The 21,531-nt window shown below is 43.9% G+C and overlaps 1 protein-coding gene across 1 annotated transcript in view; it reads right to left on the reverse strand.

The window, feature by feature from the left end:
• Nucleotides 1–21,531, reverse strand: part of STAG1 (STAG1 cohesin complex component) — a 119,299-nt gene that overhangs the window by 20,127 nt on the left and 77,641 nt on the right. Inside the window, exons 11-21 of the mRNA XM_084267464.1 lie at nucleotides 18,437–18,516; nucleotides 15,960–16,067; nucleotides 15,659–15,773; nucleotides 13,548–13,665; nucleotides 13,120–13,223; nucleotides 10,236–10,328; nucleotides 10,021–10,110; nucleotides 9,633–9,836; nucleotides 8,915–8,985; nucleotides 4,201–4,288; nucleotides 2,572–2,652 (exon numbers count right to left, since the gene is read on the reverse strand). Of these exons, the coding sequence (XP_084123590.1) occupies nucleotides 2,572–2,652; nucleotides 4,201–4,288; nucleotides 8,915–8,985; nucleotides 9,633–9,836; nucleotides 10,021–10,110; nucleotides 10,236–10,328; nucleotides 13,120–13,223; nucleotides 13,548–13,665; nucleotides 15,659–15,773; nucleotides 15,960–16,067; nucleotides 18,437–18,516 (1,152 nt within the window). The remainder of the gene's footprint in view (nucleotides 1–2,571; nucleotides 2,653–4,200; nucleotides 4,289–8,914; nucleotides 8,986–9,632; nucleotides 9,837–10,020; nucleotides 10,111–10,235; nucleotides 10,329–13,119; nucleotides 13,224–13,547; nucleotides 13,666–15,658; nucleotides 15,774–15,959; nucleotides 16,068–18,436; nucleotides 18,517–21,531) is intronic.

Consider the following 21,531-nt stretch of genomic DNA (forward strand, 5'->3'; position numbering starts at 1 on the left):
AGACCAGTGAGAACAAACCAAAACTAAATAGAACATACTGGAGCATCATCATAAGAATAGAGGAAATAGCCACATGGAAACAGCAGAAGAGCAGCCCTCCTCTGTGAGCAGCCAGCACTGCCTCTATCGTAACCAAGAACCGTGCTGAAGACGCACGTGGCTTCATGGCACACAAACAGTAATGTGGTTTTATAGGGGTGACAAACCAAACACCAAGAGGAAAACAGGAACCAGAAATCACTAGGACGTTGTATTAGTTTCAAGTTCTGTGCCCAAGGACCAACACCGATCCAAACACTGCTCCTCTGCATCACTCGGGCTACAGACACCTCTGCCCTGTCTGCCCCACTGCCTACATGCAGGGCCCCCAGATGACAGCATTTCTCTCACACACCTGGGACCACTGGAAGCTCTTTCCCTTCCCAGTTTTCACCATCACTGGCTTCACATAAAGAAGGGATCACATCTGCCTCGTGCAGAGGCTGCTCCCACAGGCTCTCCTGCACGGCACCTGCACCGGGTTTCCGATGGGAGACGGTGCATCCTACAGAGCAGCATCCCCTGGAGACCCTGCATCACGCACACGCCACGTTTCCTTGCTGAGCAGTCCCGGTGGTAATGATGCCGGCTGTTCAGGCCATGTGTCTCATTTCTAGTTTTAGCTTCTCTTGTTGCTTCCTATCCTAAGATCCTGTTATTCTTTGTTTACTGAAAAGCCTTTTCACGGTCCGTATGTTCTTCTCGTCCTGGTTCACAGCAGACGGCAGGTCTGCGAGCGTGCCGGCACACCCCAAGTGTTCCTAAATCTCTTAAACTCTGACAACTTTACTGTATTGCTCACTCTATTCCAAGATGGATACTCAAGCTTCCTCACCTTTCTCTGGTAATACAGCCGAGGGTCCCTCTGGGCCACCACTTTACACGGTCTGTACAACAGCTCTGCTCCAAGTCACAACTTTCCACTCACCAGCCTTCTAGCCCCCAGAAATAAGCCTTCCATTTGGCAGCATTAAAATGACTTAATATTTTATTATTTATTTAAATTGTATTCTGTTTACCAACTGACCTACATCATCCATGTTTTAAATGCCTTCCCTTTCCCTGCCCCGATGACCGGTAAGAATGGTTTTAGCAGAGAAGGGCTCTCTCCTGGAACACATCAGACACTATTCCCCCCCCCCCCGCCCTGTGTGATATTTCCCACCTACAACTTTTTTCTAACACATTAATCAGCTTTAAGCTACCAAACAAGAACGACATTCAATTCAGAGCCTTGCCCAAAACACCGTGTGATGCTAACGTCTTACAGAAACTGGCATCCCTACTGGTTTCCTTCTCAGCCCAACCTGCCATCTCCCCCAGAGCAGACCTCTTTGGTCCTTCCAGCCTCACCTCTCGGCCCCATTCGTTCCTCCCTTCAGCCCTGCACTGCCTGTGGCTCCTATATGCCATTCCAAGGCTGTTCCTAGGACTGATGTCAGGCTGACCAGCTCGCTGTTACATGATAATGTGACTTACAGCTTTAACCTCCAGGATTACCATCGCTTAGGGAACTTATTACTTTCTATCACCTGCCATTTAGTTGTTCATGGATCCAACTAACCGAAAGCTAAGAAGAATCCTATATAAAGTTAAAAAGCAGATGAGCACGTCTCTTGTTTCTGCCAAAGCACAGTAACACATAGGTACCCATTATTTATCATCTTCTCTCTCAAAGCTTTGTCAGGCCGTCATTTGGAAACGTTACAGGCAGCAGAAGCAAGACTGACTGAGCCATCTGGAACTCCTCTACATTTGGAGAAATCCCCAGACTACAATAGAGTGGCAATTCTTTTATTAAAAGAGAAAATGGGAAGAAAGGAAAAAAAACCCCCACCCATAAAAAACGGCTATTGTCAAGGCTTTTACCATTCTGGGGTGCACAGCCAAGGCTGGGAGGTACGATGACCTGATACATTGGCTTCAGCAGAAACACTGGTATGGAAAATGTCACCATCCTCTCGGTTGCCAGGGTAAAACCACAGGGTCACACTGCAAACCGGATCCCTGAAGTGACCCAGGGTAAAAATAACCCTTTCTTCAACTGCACAGCATAAGAATCTTAAAATACACCCAGCCCATGGAAGGACCAAGAACGAGCCACTGAGAACAAGGGCCAGTGGTGGCTTAGCAGCATCTCTAACCAAACAAGACCACTATCTGAAATTCTTCAGTTATTCTCTAGCTTGAAATTGTGCTTGTTTTTCCCACTGCAGCCACGCAGAAACGCTGTGCCTTTGCTAGGTTCACCTGCCAAGCCCAATGCTGCTGTACTCACAACAAAGGGCATGAAGCAGTAAAAATCAGCTAGTATCATACCCCACTTGAGACAGCTCCCATCGTCTGCCCAGCTTACTTAGGCACCCAGGATGTTCAACACTTGAAATGGGGAATGAATCAAACCACCAACACCATGTACATTTCACGATGACATCAAATAACCGTGCAATGGGTGGAGGTACAGAGAACGGGCTCTAGTGCCTTTTTAGGCAAGCTCTTGGGTAAAACCTGTGTGATCAAATACCCACTTACTTTGGAAGGGGAGCCTTCAGTGATCTTCACCAGCTGCCAGAGAATCGAGTAATGGGAGCACTGCAGTGCCTGAACAACTATCTGTAACAGAGGGAACAGCACGTTGGAAATACAAAGGGCAGCGGGAAAGCGTAAGTAAAATTTCAGAAATAGGAGCAGCTCTTTGGTAGTACTTTTTGTTCCTGGGGATAACATGTTTTTCCTTAGTCTGGTGCAATAAGAAGCCAGCTTGAGACAGGTGAAAAAAACCCACCCCACTACGTAAATGTTGGGAAACAGGACAGAAAACTGCACTGCAGTACAGCAAGGTGATGTCACAGCATGATAGAAGTACAACCCCAAATCTACACATCTCAGTTCAAAAGCACCTGTTTAAGTACCTCTAAGTCTGACTTCACTAGTAAAACAGTCTGGAAATTTGTTCCGTTGTCAAACCAACCTGTAGCCCAAGTTGTAAAAAAAAGGGAGAAGAGACAAATTTTCCCATGGAGAAGACCAGGCTCATGTTTGTGGTGCCCATGAAAAAAGCACCCATGGTGTCCTATTAAAATTTCACATCTACATTAGGTGCTAAAGAAATTGAAAATCTTTTTGGCTTGAAGATGCTTCCAAAGGTTTGTGGTTCTGCACAAAATAAACCAGACTTGTAACAGCTCTAATCCCTTCACACAATTTGGAAAGATACTGATAAAGACCAAGCTGTTCCTGAAAAGCAAACTCCTTCTAGTGGACTGGGAGAAGAAATACTGCAGAGAGTTCAGATTTCAGAGCTGTTTTCCTAAGATCTTACTCCTGAGGATATCTGGGCAGCTGTATCACTGTCAAACCCAGAAAGTGAAGATGGCTGCTAGCTGCTTGGACAGTTTTTATCTGCTGGCCCTGTCCCTCCAGGTCAGAATTAAGTAGAAACAGTAGAGAGAGAAGGTGCCACAGCTTAAAGCCATGCCTTCTGCATGGTGTGGGGCAACACATCCTCCATACGGTCATTTTTAGAAAATACTTTCACAAAATTTAAGGAGATTTTATTTCCCCCCCAAATGAAGTAGGGGAGAACTAACAACTGGCTCATCACTGAAATCAAATTACAACTTAAAACATGCTAAAAGACTGGAGTAGGGAGTCTGCAGGTTAAACTGGAATCCTGGGAGAATCTGAAATGGTCCCTGTGCTCATCCCTGAGAAGACTAAAACCAAACCAGGAGGAAACTGAGTCCAAGATGCATCCACTACAAGAACTCCACTGGAAAGGCTGGCCAGTAACCCTTTATGTTTCCTGGTTTTCCTAAGCTTCCACTTCACCTTCAACACAGAACAATAATTTCCGGTAATTCGAATTGCTGCCAAGGTTTACAAACGTTGGGTTTCTGTGTGAACCTCCTGACTTAGGACTGCTTTTCTGAGTTGGGAACAGCAGTTACTCCTTTACAGATGAGAAAGGTCAGACAAGTAGCTCAAAAATCACTGAATCCAAGATTTTTCACCCCCTGAATGGCGCCTTACTGCAATATGAATTTCATTCAAGCCTCCATGTTCTTCCCAAATAACCGAACTCTGGTGCATTCATCTTTTGAATTTCTCTTTAAAACTCTGACTCCCCAAACGATGCAGTGCAGGTCTCACCAACCGTACCTGTTCCGGCATGGCTCCGTGTTCAATTCCAGTTCGTAGTAATCTGTAGCAGTTACTGAACAGATCCCATTTCGTGAGATCGTGAGCACTGGAAGGAGAGGAAACAGAGAGAGGTTAGTTGTGCTCCCCAGAACTCCTCACCCCAGAGAGTCTCCAGTCTGCCCCAGCAGCATGGTGGTGTTGCAGAGCGGAGCTAGTGCAGCCCCGCTGACACAGCAGCCACACAACTATTCACACCCCACTCAGAACCCAAGTTTTCTAACAGTTGAGGACAAATGTTTGACTAAGTGGGATTTTTGCAGGGAGGAGAGAAACTCTCTGCATACCACACATCTTTAAAGGTGGCTTAAGGGTAGCTACAAGCTCCTTCTCAGTGTTGCCTCTCAACCATCTTTCCTCTTTGGTTCTAACCATTGACAGAATTCCAGAAAGTCACTTCTCTGGCATTTCAGCAGAATCTGTGGCCAGACTCCAGCAATGAAAAATGGCTTTAAGCAAAATAAAGGTACTTTTCTGCAGCATCCTTTGAAGAAAAACAGTATAATCACTACTAGATATTCAATATCCAGAAATAGCCAAAGTAAGACAGCATGATCTATGTGTATATACCACACAGATAGTGGCTACTACCCCTCATTCATTGTCTCACATCTCAGTTGCACCAACCTGATTTGCCAGGGAGAGGAATTCAAATGAGATTAGTGACATATATTCTACAGCCCTACACATCCCAGGAGCTCATGATGAGAGCTTTTCTTTTTAAGACCCAACCAAGAAATACAGATGATGTTACAAAACATCAGGTTGCCTGAAAGTCCAAAAATTCTCTCACACACACCAGACAACTGGGTTTAACACATTTTTCTGCAGTGGAATTAAAGTGAGATAAGCTGAAACAATGTATAGTATGTTTATAGAAGAGCAAGCCATCTCAGTGTAATCAGAAACGTGGTGATTAAAACCCTGACCTGGAAGAAGGGGTACTTGGACTGAATCAGTGAGTCTAAATGAGATAAAGCATCCAGCTTCTATCTGGCTCCCTCTCATCCCTCACCCCATCACCAAGACACGCTCTCTTTTCCCACCCCTTTGCTCTGCCCTGCTTTGGAGCTGTCTGGATTGCTTTGAATAATTAACTACTCCGCTCAGCTAGGAAGAATCATTCTGTGGTTCCAAAATGGAGAGAGGTTGAACTCAAGACTGGGAATGCCTAGATCTTCTTGAAATCCCTGGTATAAAGCACTTTCCGGTCTGGAGCTTGTGAGCCCTGGAAAACTTCACTGCTAAAAGTTTCACAGAGAACATGACAACTAACACCCATGTGCCGAGAGCAAGTGAAATACTCTGGGCTTGTGTTGCTAAGCCAAGGTGCAGCTTAACCTCTGATTCAAAGCCTTGAACAGAACAATAGGAAAACTTAAACAAACAAAAGAGCACTGCAAAAAACCTTCCCCCTGCCTCCCCTCAGATCCTGGATGGTCTCTGCAGTGTGGAAATAAAACGTTTCACTTATAAATTACCGGCTGCCAGAGAACCGCCTGTGACTACTGATAGTGAGCAGACAGATGCTGCTTCAGCGAATCACTGAGTTGCTAGTGAGGCAGAGTTGTGCCTCCTTAATTACAGAGCTGTAATTAAAGCAGTCAAACCACCTCAGTGTGCAGAGGCAGGTATCAGCATAGATCATCCCACAGAGACTAGGATAGGCCAACCTGTGTGGTTTCTGTCCTGCCTGCTTAGAAGCCTCCCCCTCAGGCAGGGGGGCATGCCCCGCTCCCTGGTGGCACCATCCACTGTGCTCCAAGCCTGGCAGCCCACCTCAGGAAGAGCTCTTCTGCTTCCCAAGCAGAAACCTTCTAACCATATACAAGCTGCATGGGGCTTTTCAATATAAAGGTCCCTAAAGAAGAGGTTCCATGCTAAATTTAGGCATATCTGATACGCCCTTGTCTCTTCTGACCAACCTGGCAATTGAAACGGTGGTTACAACAGGACCTTGGACACAGTACCTTCATCCTCACATGTCAGAGTTCATGGATTATGGAAAACAAAGCCAAGCAATTCATCAAAGGTTTCTTTCCATCCCTAAAGCCAGCACTGTCTGCTGGGGCACCTTTCTGCCAGGAGGTAGACAGGTGAAGTACAGGTACCGGTTCCACTGCGTTTCTCCAAGTGTGGAAAGCAGCAGCTTAGAAAACTGCCTGTTAGAAGCAGCCATCTCTCCAGCCCCAAAACTGCTCCTCTTTGGCAAGCAATACAAAGTGAGAGGAGCTGCACACTGGGCTCTGAACAGTCTAATTTCTCTACTGGGGTTTCACTTCTTGTCGTTTCTACTTCTTCTGGAGAGAGCAAACTTCCGAGTAACTCAGTCTGAAGGATGAATCTATATACAAGAGCATCAAAAGGGCACATCCAGAGTAATGGAGATGATGTTGGAGATTCATGTGTCTTGCACTCAATTAAATCAAGTAATTAAATAAGAAACGCTGATGTTTTGCAGCATACGAACTGCTACTGCACTGATGAGTGATGTGTGAAAGCTCAGTTGAATTGGGCTGGAGTCAGTATAGAAGAATTGTCTCCATGTACATAAGGACAGAAAAAAGGGCTACAAATAATCATTAACTAACCAAATAATTCAAAAGAGATGCTCAAGCATATATTCCAGGTGTTCTCTTTGGAAGACTGTGAGAAAATTTCTTTTATGAAAACATGGAAGGAAATATTGTCATGATGAATGTCGTTTGTACTGGAATATCGATCCCCTCGTCTTACAAAACAAGGTGAATTAAAAAGCCCTTTCTTGCCATGGCCCTCAGAAAGAGGATTACCTCAAGGAGCTTGGGAGATCTCAGTACAGAGGCTTTTTGGTCTGGAAGGCTTCTCTGATAATCCCCTACCATGCTCTTTTTCACCTTGCTGGGCTTCTTTTTCCTAAAGTACAAAGAAGCAGCAACTATCAAGGAAGCAGGTAAGGTAAGGTGGAGCTTCTCTCATTGGAAGACAACAGGGACTTGTTTCCTTTTGAAGCCTCAGCACCTACTTTATCAGTGCACTTTTAGAAGATCCATGAGGTATCAGTTGGTTGCTTGAAATGTCAACTTCTTCCACTGATTTAATTTCTTTTGGTCCTCAGCTGATGACAGACCATCACAGTGTCAGACAAGAAGTTCTCTGAGATGGGAGTGGTCACAGTGAGTTTGGAACTGAAGACCTTAATCTCAGAGCTAAGGGTTTGGCAGAAACTCTGCCTTGGATAGCACGACTGTTTCACAGCAAAATCACACCAGACAGAACAGTCAGTAAGGTAATGAAAAGATTTCATTACTTCTGTATATGCAGAGGATATTAATTAGAAATTCCCATTGAATTAGAATCGTAAATAATGAATCAGCTGGGAAATGATGCACAGCTGCTCTTCAGCTCTCGAGCTCTGATACTTTTCTCTTTCCTATTTTTTGAAGGTGCAGGAAGACATCCCCAACCCCAGTCTGTGTGTTATTCCACAAAGCTTTCTTTACAGCTGAAATAAACCCTCAAGGGAAAAATACACATGGGAGACTCTCAGCAAAGGCCTTAAGAATTGTTCTTCTTTCTTGGATCTGAACTGTAGTTTTCACCAGTCCTCTCAGGAAAGGCAGAAGTGGCTCCAGAGTGTTACCAGGGAGACTGAAAACCTAATTTGCACACGTGTCAGCCTGCTGCACTACGGAAATTAGTAACGATTTAATGAGCTCTGTGGGACTCTTGTTGAATGGAAACAAAGAGTAGATATTGCAGAACCTTCTCATACAATGATCCAGTCGGGAGAAGTGAAGACTAGGCACAGAAAGAAAAGATAAATGAAATCACTAAAAGCAGTTTGTATGAAAGAGGTGGCAGAATCAAGGTGCTCTTACATCTTGTGATAAGTAAGAAGGGATTTGTGGCTTTCAGTCATCCACATATGAAGCTTTCTCATACACTGTCCAGGAGCAATTCCTCTGCGCAGCTGATAAGAGGGGAAGATGAGTTCTTTGTGCTGCGCTCCAATGTACACAGGAAGTTTTCCGGGTTGCTCTACAAACTGTGAGGGTGCCTGTAGGGCTAACTGAGAGAACAGCAGGATCCTGAAAAGCTGCTGCATGGCTCCACTGAGCTGGATCATGCTCCGTGCAATCCACATGGTTAGGCTTTGCCACCGATTTGATTAGAAACTATTCCTGCCATTTCTGCAGGAAGAGAACGCATCTTCTAGACTCTCTCATAAACTGTTACTGTTGTTATTACTACTTACTTCTATAATTTTGAGGAGAACACCTCAAAGGCATTGAGAAACTGAGAGGGCTTTCCTAAGGTGAGGTCAAAGCACAGATTCAGCCTGCATCCACTGGTGTCAGATGTAATCAGCGTCCCACAAGCACCGACTGGCCATCATGTCATGCAGGGGACTACAGCTTTCAGTGAGATGCTCACAGGTGTGAAAGCATTCGGTGCAAGGGGTGGATGTCCCTTGCAAATCAAATCTGTCAAAGTAATGGTGTTAACTACACAAGGTCTAGTTAGTCCAAACAGTTCTACTGGCAAATCCCAGTAATTATTCATCAATTTCTATTTCATATTCCAGGCCATTTATTTTCCCATTTCCCAACACCAGGCATCAACCCACACTTGCCGAAATGGGAAAAGTAGCAACAGATTTTTAGGGGGGAAAAAAAAAATCTAAATCACCTACTTGTGAAAAGAGGTTAACCTCTTTAACGTGGAAAGCACGTTGTATATGTCATCATCATCAGCTTCTTCTCCCTGAAAATGAAAGGACATCCATTAAGAGAGGCCAGCAATCCAGCCCAGTACATCACTGCATGGTGTTGGAAGGTGGAATTGTTGTAAAGTAAAGAAAACTGAGGAGGTTTCTGTTCTTACTGAATGCATTCTGTCCGAGGCATTTTGGAGGCTATAAGTAAACCCCAGGTACCTCCAGGTCATTATTTCACCTCTTTCATTATTTCACTCTTTGAGAGCCCTTGCAGCGTGCCATTATAAATATCTTACTAACTCCTCTCCTCCATTCAAGACACAATCCAATCCTGACTCTGCTGCCTCTGTGTCCATCTGGGACTATTGGAATCACCACAACCTTTCATGTCAATACACCTTTCTCCGTGTTTTTCATCTGCTTTCACCCAGTCATCCACCTAATTTCTTATGCAGAATGTTTAAATGCTGGGTGAAATTTTCAGGTCCAGCACTGTCCCGTGATCTTTGTTTTATGGCACCAATGCTTTGCACCAAGGCTTAATGGCAAGTTCTGAGGATCTTGTACATGAAGACATAGCCCCAGATAATTATGAAACAGCCGCACTGTGACTTCAGATGGGCAAGTTTCTGACTTGGGAAGAATGTTTTTCTGTAGTTTAAATATAACTATAAATCATTTTAAGAAAACAAACCTCCTGCAGCAGATCCTCTACAGAATGGTTGAATCGATCCACAAATTCATCAATAAGTTGGCTGTGGGCTATGTCAACTCTGTTCTGGATTGTATATTCTTCACTACAGAGGATGCTGTAGGTTTTGCTGCAGGCTTCGAGAACATCCGATTCCACGTGCTTTTCCACAACAAATTTAATCTGTTTCAGTAAGGCATCCAGATGCTGTGGAGCAGAAAAGAAGTTCAGGTTTCACTTTACCTGAACAATAAAACTCAAAATTCATCCCAAGAATGCACCAAATTAAGGTCAGGTTACTCATATGCTGAAGGAAAGGCATGGTACTGCGTGGCTAGAATAGTAATCAGACACTTGAAAGCAACCAGACTTCTTGCCCAGTGTACGGTACCTTTTCCATTCTGCCCGTGCTGTAGATTTCCAGGTCAAAATACTGAGGGATTTGCAGGAGATTCGCAACCTTCTCAGCATCAGCAGAATACTAGAACATAATTGAAACAAAACAGAGAAGCAGTGAAGTAAAAATAATCCCCTAAACCACAGGGTGAAAAGGTTTAAAGGCAGTATTAAATACCAGTGAGGAATCTGGGCTGCTGAAACACATACCTTGGATAGCAACATAGGAAGTGCAATGATGAAATGCTCCGTCAGCTTGTTCCTGTCATCTATCTGTGTTTTTCTTTCTTTCGCTGTCAAGACCTGCAAGAGATCCAAAGGAACTCAAGGAAATACAACTTCTTCATTCCTTACTTTGTCCTAAAATGTGTATTGCAAACAAAACTCCAGGGAAGTTTATTTTTAATAAGTCGAAAGAGGAGAGAATAAAAAAAACCAAACCCTCAAACACATTTGAACTGAAGAGAGATTAAATGGGAGGCCCATGTGTCCTAAGAAGCCCTGATTGAAATGGAAGATATCACTCACATCACCCAGCATGATAGTGTCTGAACACATCAACAATTTTTTAGGACTGACATTCAAATATAGCCCAAGTTAGAGGAAGCTTTGCTATCGCTTCCAGGCAAACAGAGCTCTGCCTCTCACACATTAAACAAGGTGTTAACATGAGACCTCAGGGCAAACTGAAGTATAATTAAGAAAACCAAAATCCAATCACACTGTAAGTGATTTTCATTATGGAATTCATGGCCTCGGCTCTGAACTGGAATGCAGTTCTCAGTGAGAACACAACTGCAAGCTCAGGGAACTCAGTTACAGATTTCAGTGATAGATACGCTGATGCTTCTACCGCTGCCACAGCAAAAGCACCTTGTGACCGGGAATACAGAGGCAATATTCGAAGCAGCATGCTTCAGGAAAGCTTTGATCTGGCTCCTCAGCAAGGGGGAGAACCCTTCTGACAGCAAACCACCATAATACAATATGCCAGTCAGCTACTGATTTAGGTACAGCAGAGCTGCCAGCCCAACGATAAGGGTTACAAGGTCAAGTCAGAGAAGAAACTACTTCACAAGAAGGTGAGTGTGTAATTAGAAGTCTGCTCCCATTTCAGCTCAGGGAATATGCTGGTGAGAACATGAGAACATTACAAATCTCTACTGACAAGTCAGAGATCCCTGCAGCTACCATCTCATGATCTAACTGAAAAGAAGCACAAGCTAAATGTCACACCATCTCCCTAAGTGAGGAGGAACAGCTGGAAACAAACTGTGCTTGGATGACAGGCAGCCCCCTGTGTCAGCAGGCATCCAAAACAACCATGTAAGTGAAGAGGAACAGATCTGTAACCAGGGTAAGAAACCCCACCCAGAGCACACAGCAGACAGCTGGAGACACACAGCAGCCACTGCAATCCCCGTACCAACTCCTGAGCCACCAAAAGCCACTGGCACATCAGAAGGTGAAACAAACACAGCCAGAGAGTCAGATTCCCAACCCCTAACAAGCCAGTCACATTCTGGTGACCAAATACTGCGAATTCAGGGGTGCTACTAATTAATTTGGGTCCCTGGGATGATCTTGAGGCTCTTTCGATGATCCTTCACAAGGTGTGACTTATTTTTCTGAAGCATCTTCATTAGCTCTGAAGAAATACAGACCTTGAAAACCTAAGGCTAAGCAATCTGCTGAACTTAAGGGAACTGACCCGTAGATCTCAGATAGAAAAAATACTCAGAAAGCCAATAGTGACATTATTGGTGCTCCAAACATGAATTTTTTGTTAAATTTGAAGTCTGCTAGAACTCTTTACAGCCAGAAACAACATGGTTAAGTTGTGCTTATGATACAGTTTTGGTAACACAGGATGATACATGTTTGTGTGAACCTGAGTAAGTGCTTCCACAGATTCCCAGTTCGCCCCCAAATGTTTTAATAAATTAGGAATTTCTTAGAATTTATGGTACATAAAGCATGTTAGAAATTAAGGTACATAAAGCATGTTTAAACTGATAGGTTCTTGGACCTTTTCCTGGGATGCTGTTTCTGGACATGAGACAAATCTGCTTTTGGCACATAAAAGCGACACAGCAAAGTAACTGTGTTTAGTTTAGCAACACAGAATGCAACGTCTCTCCCTGGAGTTCATCTTCATTAAGCCTGTGGATTATTAATAAACAAGTTTTGATTATTCAGAACAGAACCTAACAGAAGTATCAAATGTTCATGTGGGTTTATTTTGTTTCACTCTAACCTAAAGAAGAGAGGTACTACCAAAAATGAGGAAGATATGCTGGGTAAAGCAGGTGCTGTACTGATGGGGCTCGTTACCACCCTGACCTCATGACTTTCACTGTAATGCTTACATGTGTTCCCACCTCAGGAATGGATTTCCACTGCTCACCAAACAGTCATTGTGAAATAACTGCAGAGGCACCTCATTGCAATACGGCCACAATGTCAAATTTTTGGTTTTAGGGCCCTCAGTGGAAGAGGTCAGATACATAAAACCACAGATGCCTTCAAGTTGGTCCCAGTGCCACCCCTCCTGCTCAGAGCTGAGCCAGCTCAGGGTTCCAACCAGGGTGCTCAGGGCTTTGTCCAGTCAGGTCTTAGGACCCACCAAGGATGGAAGCTGCACAAACTCTCAGCTTCTATAAATTTTATGTCTATATTAGCAGCATAATCCTTTTTATGGAAGATGGTCAGAGGTAAAATCTTGTTCTGCTCCTAAACCCTATACTTTCAATTCCAATCTGTCCATAATATTAAGGGCTGTAGATGTGGGCACATTATAAGCACAAGCCAGGGGTGTGATAAAAAGAGCATCCAGAAAAATCACACACCCACAAAAAATTTCATGCTGTAAATTTGCATTGTCATGTTAAGTAATACAAGACCCAAAATGAAACAAACAGAACCCCAAAACACCCAGAAATCTCATTTCTTCTATTTGTCTTCAAAGATGTTAATGTGAAACAGGAAACACAAATTATAGAAAATTAAAAAGCATTAAAATGTGGCATTCTAGACAAATACTTTGTTACTACAGTAACACACACAGGTCTGAGCTGCCTACTGCAGCACTTACCCTCTTGCCAGTGCCTCTGCCCACCGGAGGATGCGCTTCGGCAGCTTGTCGGATTGTGCACACCATCAGCTCGATAAGAGCACTCTCCTGCCGGTCAGACATTGCTATGGAGGGAAGAGAACAAAGAACATCACTTCTGACATGTGTGCAAGACATCTTAAAGAAGACAAAGCTGCGACTGCTGCTGCAGCATAGAGAACAACATTTGTTGCTGTCATTTTGTCCCATTCATAAAGCCAAGGCTTTCTTGCTTGCTCTCTGAATTACCACTCACATCATCTCAAAATGGGTATGGCAGAACAGAAAGAAGCCCAGAGAAATGTAGTCTGGAAAAAGGATGAATGAAGGGGAACGTAACACAGATCTACAAAATAAAGTGTTGTGGAAGACAGAAAGTGACCAATGAAGTGCAGAGGTTAAACAAATACCTTCTTCTCCTTGGACTGGTTCCTCCAAGAGCAGTTCTGTCATACATTCCCAGTCTTTCAACAGTTCTTGCGAGCTCTCCCACAAACTGTCCACCAAGTAGGCTGCATGTTCATGCAACTAGAAAATCCAAAGCAACCATCAGTTCCGTGTTTTAATGCAGACAGAATCAAACCAAATTGAGCTTCTTTTCCATAAAGCAGCTTGCTTGTGAAACATCTTTTCTCAGAGTTTTGACCTAGCAGCTGTACACTTACCTTTCCTCACTTCCTTACTGTGTTGGAATGGGGAGAGATGGGAGATGGGAGAGGAGGAATGGGTTGTTAGATATTCATTTTGAGCAGACATTTATTTTTCATACACGCTGCTACATGCTCAGGAAACAGTAGAAATCCTACAGATTTCCAGAGGTTTGGAATTAACAGTAACTGCAACTCCAGAAAATGTTTTAATGTGAATGAACAGAACTGCTGTAAAGTGAGAAAAATAATCCGTAAGCATTATCAAAGAGTAACAAGCCAAAAATGCTGAGCTGATTTGCTTGTTAGGTGGAAAACACCTCAGAGCCTTGGGAAGGTGGTGTCAGGATGTTTACCTACTCTTCCACTTCTGAGAGCTTTAGGCAAAGCGTCACAGAGCTTACCGATGCTCAGCATGAGTTTACCTAGCTCCTCTTCTGAACTCACCCGCTCAGACTGCAGTGCTTGCAGCTTCCAGTCCTCCACAGATGGAAAACCCAATTGTCTAATTATAAAAACTGGAGTAATAATATTCTGCTTGATTGTTTCTATCAACCCTCTCTGAAACAGCAATGGCAACCCTTGTTTCTATCAACCCTCTCCGAAACTTGGCCCTGGGAGAGAAGCGATCTCGGAAGCAGCACAGGGCTTGCATGGGAAAGCACCCTGCTGATGGTGGTTTGGAGCAGAGCTGAGTTTCTCTTCTCCTCAGAAGGCCATTTTAATGTGAGGTAACTCCCAGTCACATACACCCAGATGTAAGATACTGTTGCCAGAAAATACAATGGTCTAGTATAAGCTAAGTTTGGAAGGAGCTTGAACTGAAACGCATTTGGTTGAGAGGTCAACCAGGTGACAGTGACATTTCATCCAGGCTACCTTGTAGCCTTAGAAGGTGTTTCTAAAATAATGTCAAAGTTAACACTGTACCTCAATGCTACCCTTCCTTCTCAGCAACTCTGTGTTTCTTTCCACCCTCACAGCCAAGTCTCTTGGTCAAGGCTTTGTAATAATTAAAATACCCAAATACAAAACCTTTCCTTTTGCTTTCTGTGCAAAATACATGTTCCTCCCTTCTGCAGAGTCGCATTTCTGTCCTTTCTTTCCTTTAGTCTTCCTCTGCCACCTATTCATTACCAAACCAAGGGTATAATTTCTAAGCCTTTCCCCCCTCTATCTTCAGAGCACCCTGTACCTGATAAGATTATCTCCTCAAGCTTTCCTCCACTCCCATTCCCCAACTAAGTGGCAATTAGTATGTGTACCATAAAATTTCCCGTATGAGCTGGCTCTGTAGACATAACCACGAGCACAATCCCCTCCTGGATGTGCTCGAATGCTTCACACCAGCATATGTTTGCTTGAGTCTCCATCCTCTGACGTTTTCAAGACGCAACCACATATGGTCCCGAAACCTCTGCTAAGCTCACAGCTACCGCAGCACTGAGCTAATGGCCCTCAGGTCCTTTCCACTCAGAATTATTCTATGATTCAACTCCAAATTTGAGGTACTATGCAATTTTGATTCCTTTCTGGTTCAAATGATTTGTACCCCACTAAGAGGAACTCCTTGCACGATTATCTTAAGAGAGGAACCATTCTATTTCTATGTAGTGATGAATCCTGGTAGCCACCATACTACCAGCAACGCAGTACTGAGTACAGTGGGGACATGCAAGAGGAAAATAAACCATGAAAAGAATTTGAGTTGAATTTTCTTGATGGACAAGGAAAAGGGAGGCAGGGTAAAGGGCATAGAGTATTTCTGAAATTATGAAGGAAAGAAAAAGGTAACTTGTTACTGCAAGTTGATAAATCACTGCTTAAGTTCCAGGTTTTATTAAACATATAAAGGTTAAAAATTAATTTTTTACCTCGCTTTCAAGAAAGAAAAGAACCAACATTCTAATAAGGTTTCCATTTGGACTATTTCGCCCCCTCCTCTTTGCTAGAGCCTCTTCAGCTTGGGGATCATGTCTGCTGAACAGTCTAAAAATAAGCAAAAGGAGCTATGACGTTTACCAAAACAAACCTCATTTCTGCAATAACATGATGAGCATTCATACTTGGTAACTTGTTCATAAGCATAGTGAGAGTTTACCTTTACCTTTTGATCTTCCCTCTACTATAAACATTCACAAATCTGGTCTCACTCCGGGGCAACCGGTAACTTACTTTTTGTGCAGGAATTCTCCAGCCGCCACCGCGACAGGCCGGTGCGCTGAGTACACCAAGTGATAGACATTCTCACAGTCTTCGTTCGACAGAGCTTCTTCACTTCCACTGAAACAGCCAGAAAGTAACACCTGAACAAACCCAGAGGTTTCACTTCAATCCCCCCCCACACCTCCCAGCATCACTTTTGAGGGCCACCAGACCGACTCCTGCCACACCAAACCCTAAGTGGCTGAACACTGACTTGAAGGGTCTCCAGTTCGGTTCCCAAACACAGAGATGTGGAAAGGGCCTGTAAGACTGTAAGTTGGTCCAATTCCCTTCTCCCAGCTAAGCCAATATAGGTATATAAAATACTACTATGGATACAGTTTCATCGTGGCTTTCAAATCTTGCCCTGCTTCATTATCTAGACCCTCACACTAACTACAGTTACAAGATGCCAAACACTCATTATCAAACACTATTAAATTAAAGCACTAGAATATTACATGAAGAAACAGTAATTGCTTTCTTAAACTTATTTACTTCTCTAGCAACATCTGTTTGCCTTCAAAGCTTTTAATTTTTACAGTAATCTGGGGCTGGGAAAACTTGCTTCAGGCTCCTGGCCCAGTCCATTTGCAGAATTTCAGCCTTTTCACCGATGGTCCAGGAACCCCTGTGCGCTGCAGGGCAGTGCCTGCCTCTCTGCCAGGAGTGTTCCCAACTCCAGCCTCTGCAAGGGCTAGGCAAGGTGGATGAAAGCACCTCAGCAAAGGGAGAAGGCACAGGAGTGCTCTGGGGATGGGCAGCAGGAAACCAAACCAGACTGTGCCGCAAAGCTGGACACAGAACTAGCGCTGTGCACCCACCAAATGAACAGAGCATCCCTTCTGGATGGAATCACAGCGTGCATTCAGAGTTACAGTGATGCTGGAGCAAGAACCTGCCCACGCCTCTCAGAGCAGTTCTTGCACTGACTGGGTACAGCCTTCACTCTGAGCAGCAAGGAGCTGAATGTGACCGTGTCCTGCTGCATTGGGTGAAAGCTGACGGAAAGTTTATTTGCTGTAATTACTTATTGACAAGAACATGCTGCCTTTTACTCCTCTCTTGGGCAAATGACACCGATGGGGTTCTGCTGTTTTGGAGCTCAAGGTAGAGAAAATCCTGAGAAAAATGTCCATTTTTCACAGTAATCTTGAACACTGCTGGAAAGCTCGGAGCAGTTCTGTTCCAGCTGTGATAGCAAAGCAGCTGCTGTTGCATACAGGAATATCACTTCCTGCCTTGTTCAGTCAGCATTCATCCTCAACATTTATCTATCACGACTCCCTACGTCACTGAGCTTCATATTACAAGAAATTTTTAATTGGCCATTCCCCACCATGACTGTTCACCTCTTTGGAGTTCCCACATGGCAGAACATTGCCCTGTGCTGTTCGATGTGACCCAAAGGCTTCTGGTGTTAAACACACTTAGCTATACTTCCATCATGCGACCAAAAAGAAAACAGGACTGGAAAAAAAAAAGGTAGACTGTATAATTTGTGACCTAAAATATGTTGCTATTAATGTAGAGAATCAATGTGGTCTACTTCTCATCTGTGATCACAGTTGTTGTATTTGCTTTAAATGTCTAACAGTAGAAAGAATATTTCCTTTCTTCCTGATATTCCAGGTCTACTATCTGTAAAGCAGAGAAAACCCTAAATAGAAAAAAAGTAGTCCAGACATCTTTACTAAGAGGAAAAGCTAGTCTAATCCTGCATCCAAATTCTGCACATCCAAAAACGTTCTTCAAAGTGGAGCCACTGGGTATAAAGTACGACATGTTAATTCTACACGCCAAGTCTGTAAAACAGGCTTTCTTTAGCATAGGTGTGAATGAATCTCTAATAACAGCTTAGCAGTGCTTCTCCAGCAGCACACCCCTGAGGCTGCTGTGGACAGGTTGGCTCAAGCACCCAGGCCATGGGGGGACCTCTGGACTGGATCTTGGCACTGGGGAAGCCCCTGCACCTCTGTAAGAAAGCACTGTGGGACTGGAAGCTAGCATCTCTTCCCTGTCACCTGGTTGACCTGATGACTCTTTTCAGCTGTGCCAGGCAACACAATCTCCTAACACTGGCTCCCTGCTTAGTTACTGCTGGGGTTATTTATAGCAAACGCAACCGAAGGGCACTTCTTTAGGGGAGGATGATCATTTTGCCCTTGGCAAAAGGTGTGAATGCCCTTTGGCATTCTTCCATGACAATGGATGCACTAATTGTCTCAATCTATGGACACATTTTTATACTTGGCCTACTGTATCTCTGCTGGATAGAATAACCTAGGTTAGCTTCATGACCACAGCATTATGTATTCAATACAATTTCATATTAAGTGTAAAGCAACAGATTCGCTTCATTACACAAGCAAAGACATCAAATCAGTGAGTTATTACTGGCTTGGGTAACTCTCCAAGGGAATGTACTGGGTTTGAAAAATACTCACTGAAGTATTAGCGTGACTAATCGAATGGCTTCCACGGCGACATCATATTCCTTATCAAGTGTCATTGATACAATGCGATCCTGAAAAGGAACATTACTACAGTGACAAAACAGCACCACACCAACAGATATCAGATGGACAGTTCTGCCTGCTACAGAATAAATACTCTTGGGCAGAAAGATCTTTCAACAAGGCACGTGAAAGCCCTTGAATGTTACACAGCCATTTCACGTACAGCCTGGGAGGCTGCACACTGTATGCACAACGGGAGTACAGGCAAGTACACAGGGATGAGAACAAGCTGACCACAGTCTTTATCCTTGTGTGTTTTCCAGGAAAGGAGCAGGCCAACTCTGGAGCCAAAGTATTCCTCTACACTGTCTTACTGAACAGTTCTTTCCTGGAAGAGAATGTACTGAGGTTACATGACAGCAGAAACACTGGCTGGCTTCACCCCCCTTAAAACACGTCCTTTTAGAGTAACCAGTGCTGCATATATGTGTATTTGGAAATACTGGGAAGAAAATCCTGAACCTGTGCATCTGCAGATTGACTATGAAGCTGTGGCCTCTCGACCTGGCTACGTTGCAAGGTTGAAGCTGATGTCAAGGATACACTACAGATCTTCCATGGTGAAGTGGGAAATTCCATGATCTGGCTTTGTATTCTCCTATACCCTTTCTAGCAGCTATAAGAACACCGCTTTCCAACCTACTGCAATGATTTCCTAACTTCTAAGGACCCTGTAGTCAAGAAATCTCTTGATGGTTCCTCTCTCCTTAGTTTCAGTTTGCTTACTGGCAACCAAAAATACATGTGATTACTGTATGTTGTCCTCCCTATCTGGGGAGAATTTCTATCCATCCATAAAAATGCAATATGTCCTGATGTTCTTTGCTTGACTGATCAAGTTAATGAAAAGAAATTGGGCCACGTGAAAATAAAACGTGATTTCTGTGGCTTGACCTGCTTTAGGAAGGATGGAGTACTATGTAACATTTTGGGATGTGACCAAATAGAAGTGAGGGACTGGAAAAGAAACAAAAGGAAGTATTGGGAAACAACCAAGAGAGTCACCTACAAGAAGTAAGGACAAAATAAAGGTATTTATCATCTCTTTTTTCCACTATTCCAGGCATTTAAAGCCTGAAGGTGACTATAAAGCAACTGATGCTTATGTCACTGCTGACACTGAGGAATAGTATGTCAAGAATGCGTTGCGGCTGTCCCGGGAGTTCCCTCTCTACAAAGCCAGGCCTGTAGAGACACTCTGTGTCACCTCTGCCAGGCACCACTGGGTGCATTTAACTCTTACATCCAGACAGTTTTTAGAGGCTGTGAGAATCCCAGGAAGAGACTCCAGGGTACCACAGGGTGGGAACTAACTGCACAGGACAGGGTAAGCACCCAAGTACAAACCCTGTTTATATCTCTGGAAAGAGCCCAGAAGGGAATGGATCTTCTCAGAGCAAGAGGTACCCTCTGAATTTGGACTCTGAAGCTGATTGTGGTGACAGTAATTTCTTATACTGAAGGACTGTTTTCTCCTTTCAATTTCTCCCAGAAAGACCAGGCTTAAAGAATGTAGGTACTCATTTTTTATCTTCTGCCTTGATGCCAGCACCTCTGTGTGATGGCACCTGCCAGCCAGGCATCAAGACCCTTGAAAATGAGACCTCAACACCTAATACCTCTGGACCATGTATCTTCTGTGGTTTGGTAGGATACAAACCCCAGCTTCTCAGTCTCCTTTGACAGAAGTTTCCTGCAGCGCTGTACCACAGTGGAATAGGACACGTGACTGTAATTGTAACTTGAAATATTAGTTTTCATTGACTATGAAGATGAGGTTGCACTTATGTGTTAGGCCATGAGCACAGCTGGCTGAAGAGCAAACCTCTTTTTGCTTCTTGGGCTGTGGAGAAGCAGCACTCTCCTGCAAAGGGTCAGGAATTAAACATATGCATCTAAATCTGTGATACCCTGACTCTGGCAACACTGGCAAAAGAGCTAATTCACATCTTCTCCATATGGCTTCAGTTAATGTTAGGATCAGACAGGACTTCTTGATGGAAAACAAAAGGCTGCTCTTCAATGGATAACCTTTTTTTTTTTGATGGTCAAGGCTTATTTTCTAGTGTATCAACTCCTAGAAACACAACCACATGCTGGAAAGAACCCATAGCTTTTCTTTGGAGAAGTGACATTATCAGCTCCTTGTCACAGCTATCCAGAAGGTGGTGAGATATTAACAACGCAGCACAAGTCATTCTGGAATAAATTAATTTATACTTTAAACAGCTAGAAGATCTCTAGAGAGATTTCTCTTGACAGTTTGAATAGATTGAGCTGGATACCAGCTGAACTGTGCAAGTCGATTAAAGTCTGCTGAGGAAATATAAATAAGTGGCCAGGGCACTGAGAACGGCATCGAGGTCAGTTATTTTGCAGGGGGTGGTGGTAGAGTTTGTGGTGGCAAGACACTGAAGTAATGTATCCCACATTCAAAAGGCATTAATTTGAAACTTTGCTCATTCCTGGAGCCAAAGGCCACATCCCTGTCAGCAGAGCTGTAAATCCCAGAGCAGGCATCTGGGCAACGCCAGGTTTTTGTTCTCTTAATGTGGCTGGAAATGAAACCGATAAATCATCACGTTGAAGGAACCTGTTCTCCAGGCTCATGGAGACTCTGAGTTCACCTCTTCTCTAATTGATTTCATAATGATACAGGTTTTGTAGTAAAGGCAGCTTTGATGGGACAGAAGGCAGAGGAGGATTCCTAACAGGGTCCCCTGCCCACCGAATCTTTTTGATGGAAATGAAAATGCTCCCTGTGCCTTTCCTAACAGAGAAAATCGCCTGCGCTGGGGAAGGAGCTGGGACGGGGTGTGGAGATCCCGTGTCCCCGCAGCTTTTTTGAAGTACATTACTGAGCAACTGTTTCTCAGAGTGCTTCCAACTGTCTTGAGAAGTTTTGCTGGTGGATGGGACAGTTTCAGCCTCAAAGCAGCATTTTGTCTTACAATCTACAGGCAGCTATGGGAGAAGCATCCAGTACATTTTCTAGTGAAGAGAAGCAGATACAGATACCATGA

This window comes from Gallinula chloropus (genome assembly GCF_964237585.1).
Source record: "Gallinula chloropus genome assembly, chromosome: 8".
Classification (NCBI taxonomy): Eukaryota; Metazoa; Chordata; class Aves; order Gruiformes; family Rallidae; genus Gallinula; species Gallinula chloropus.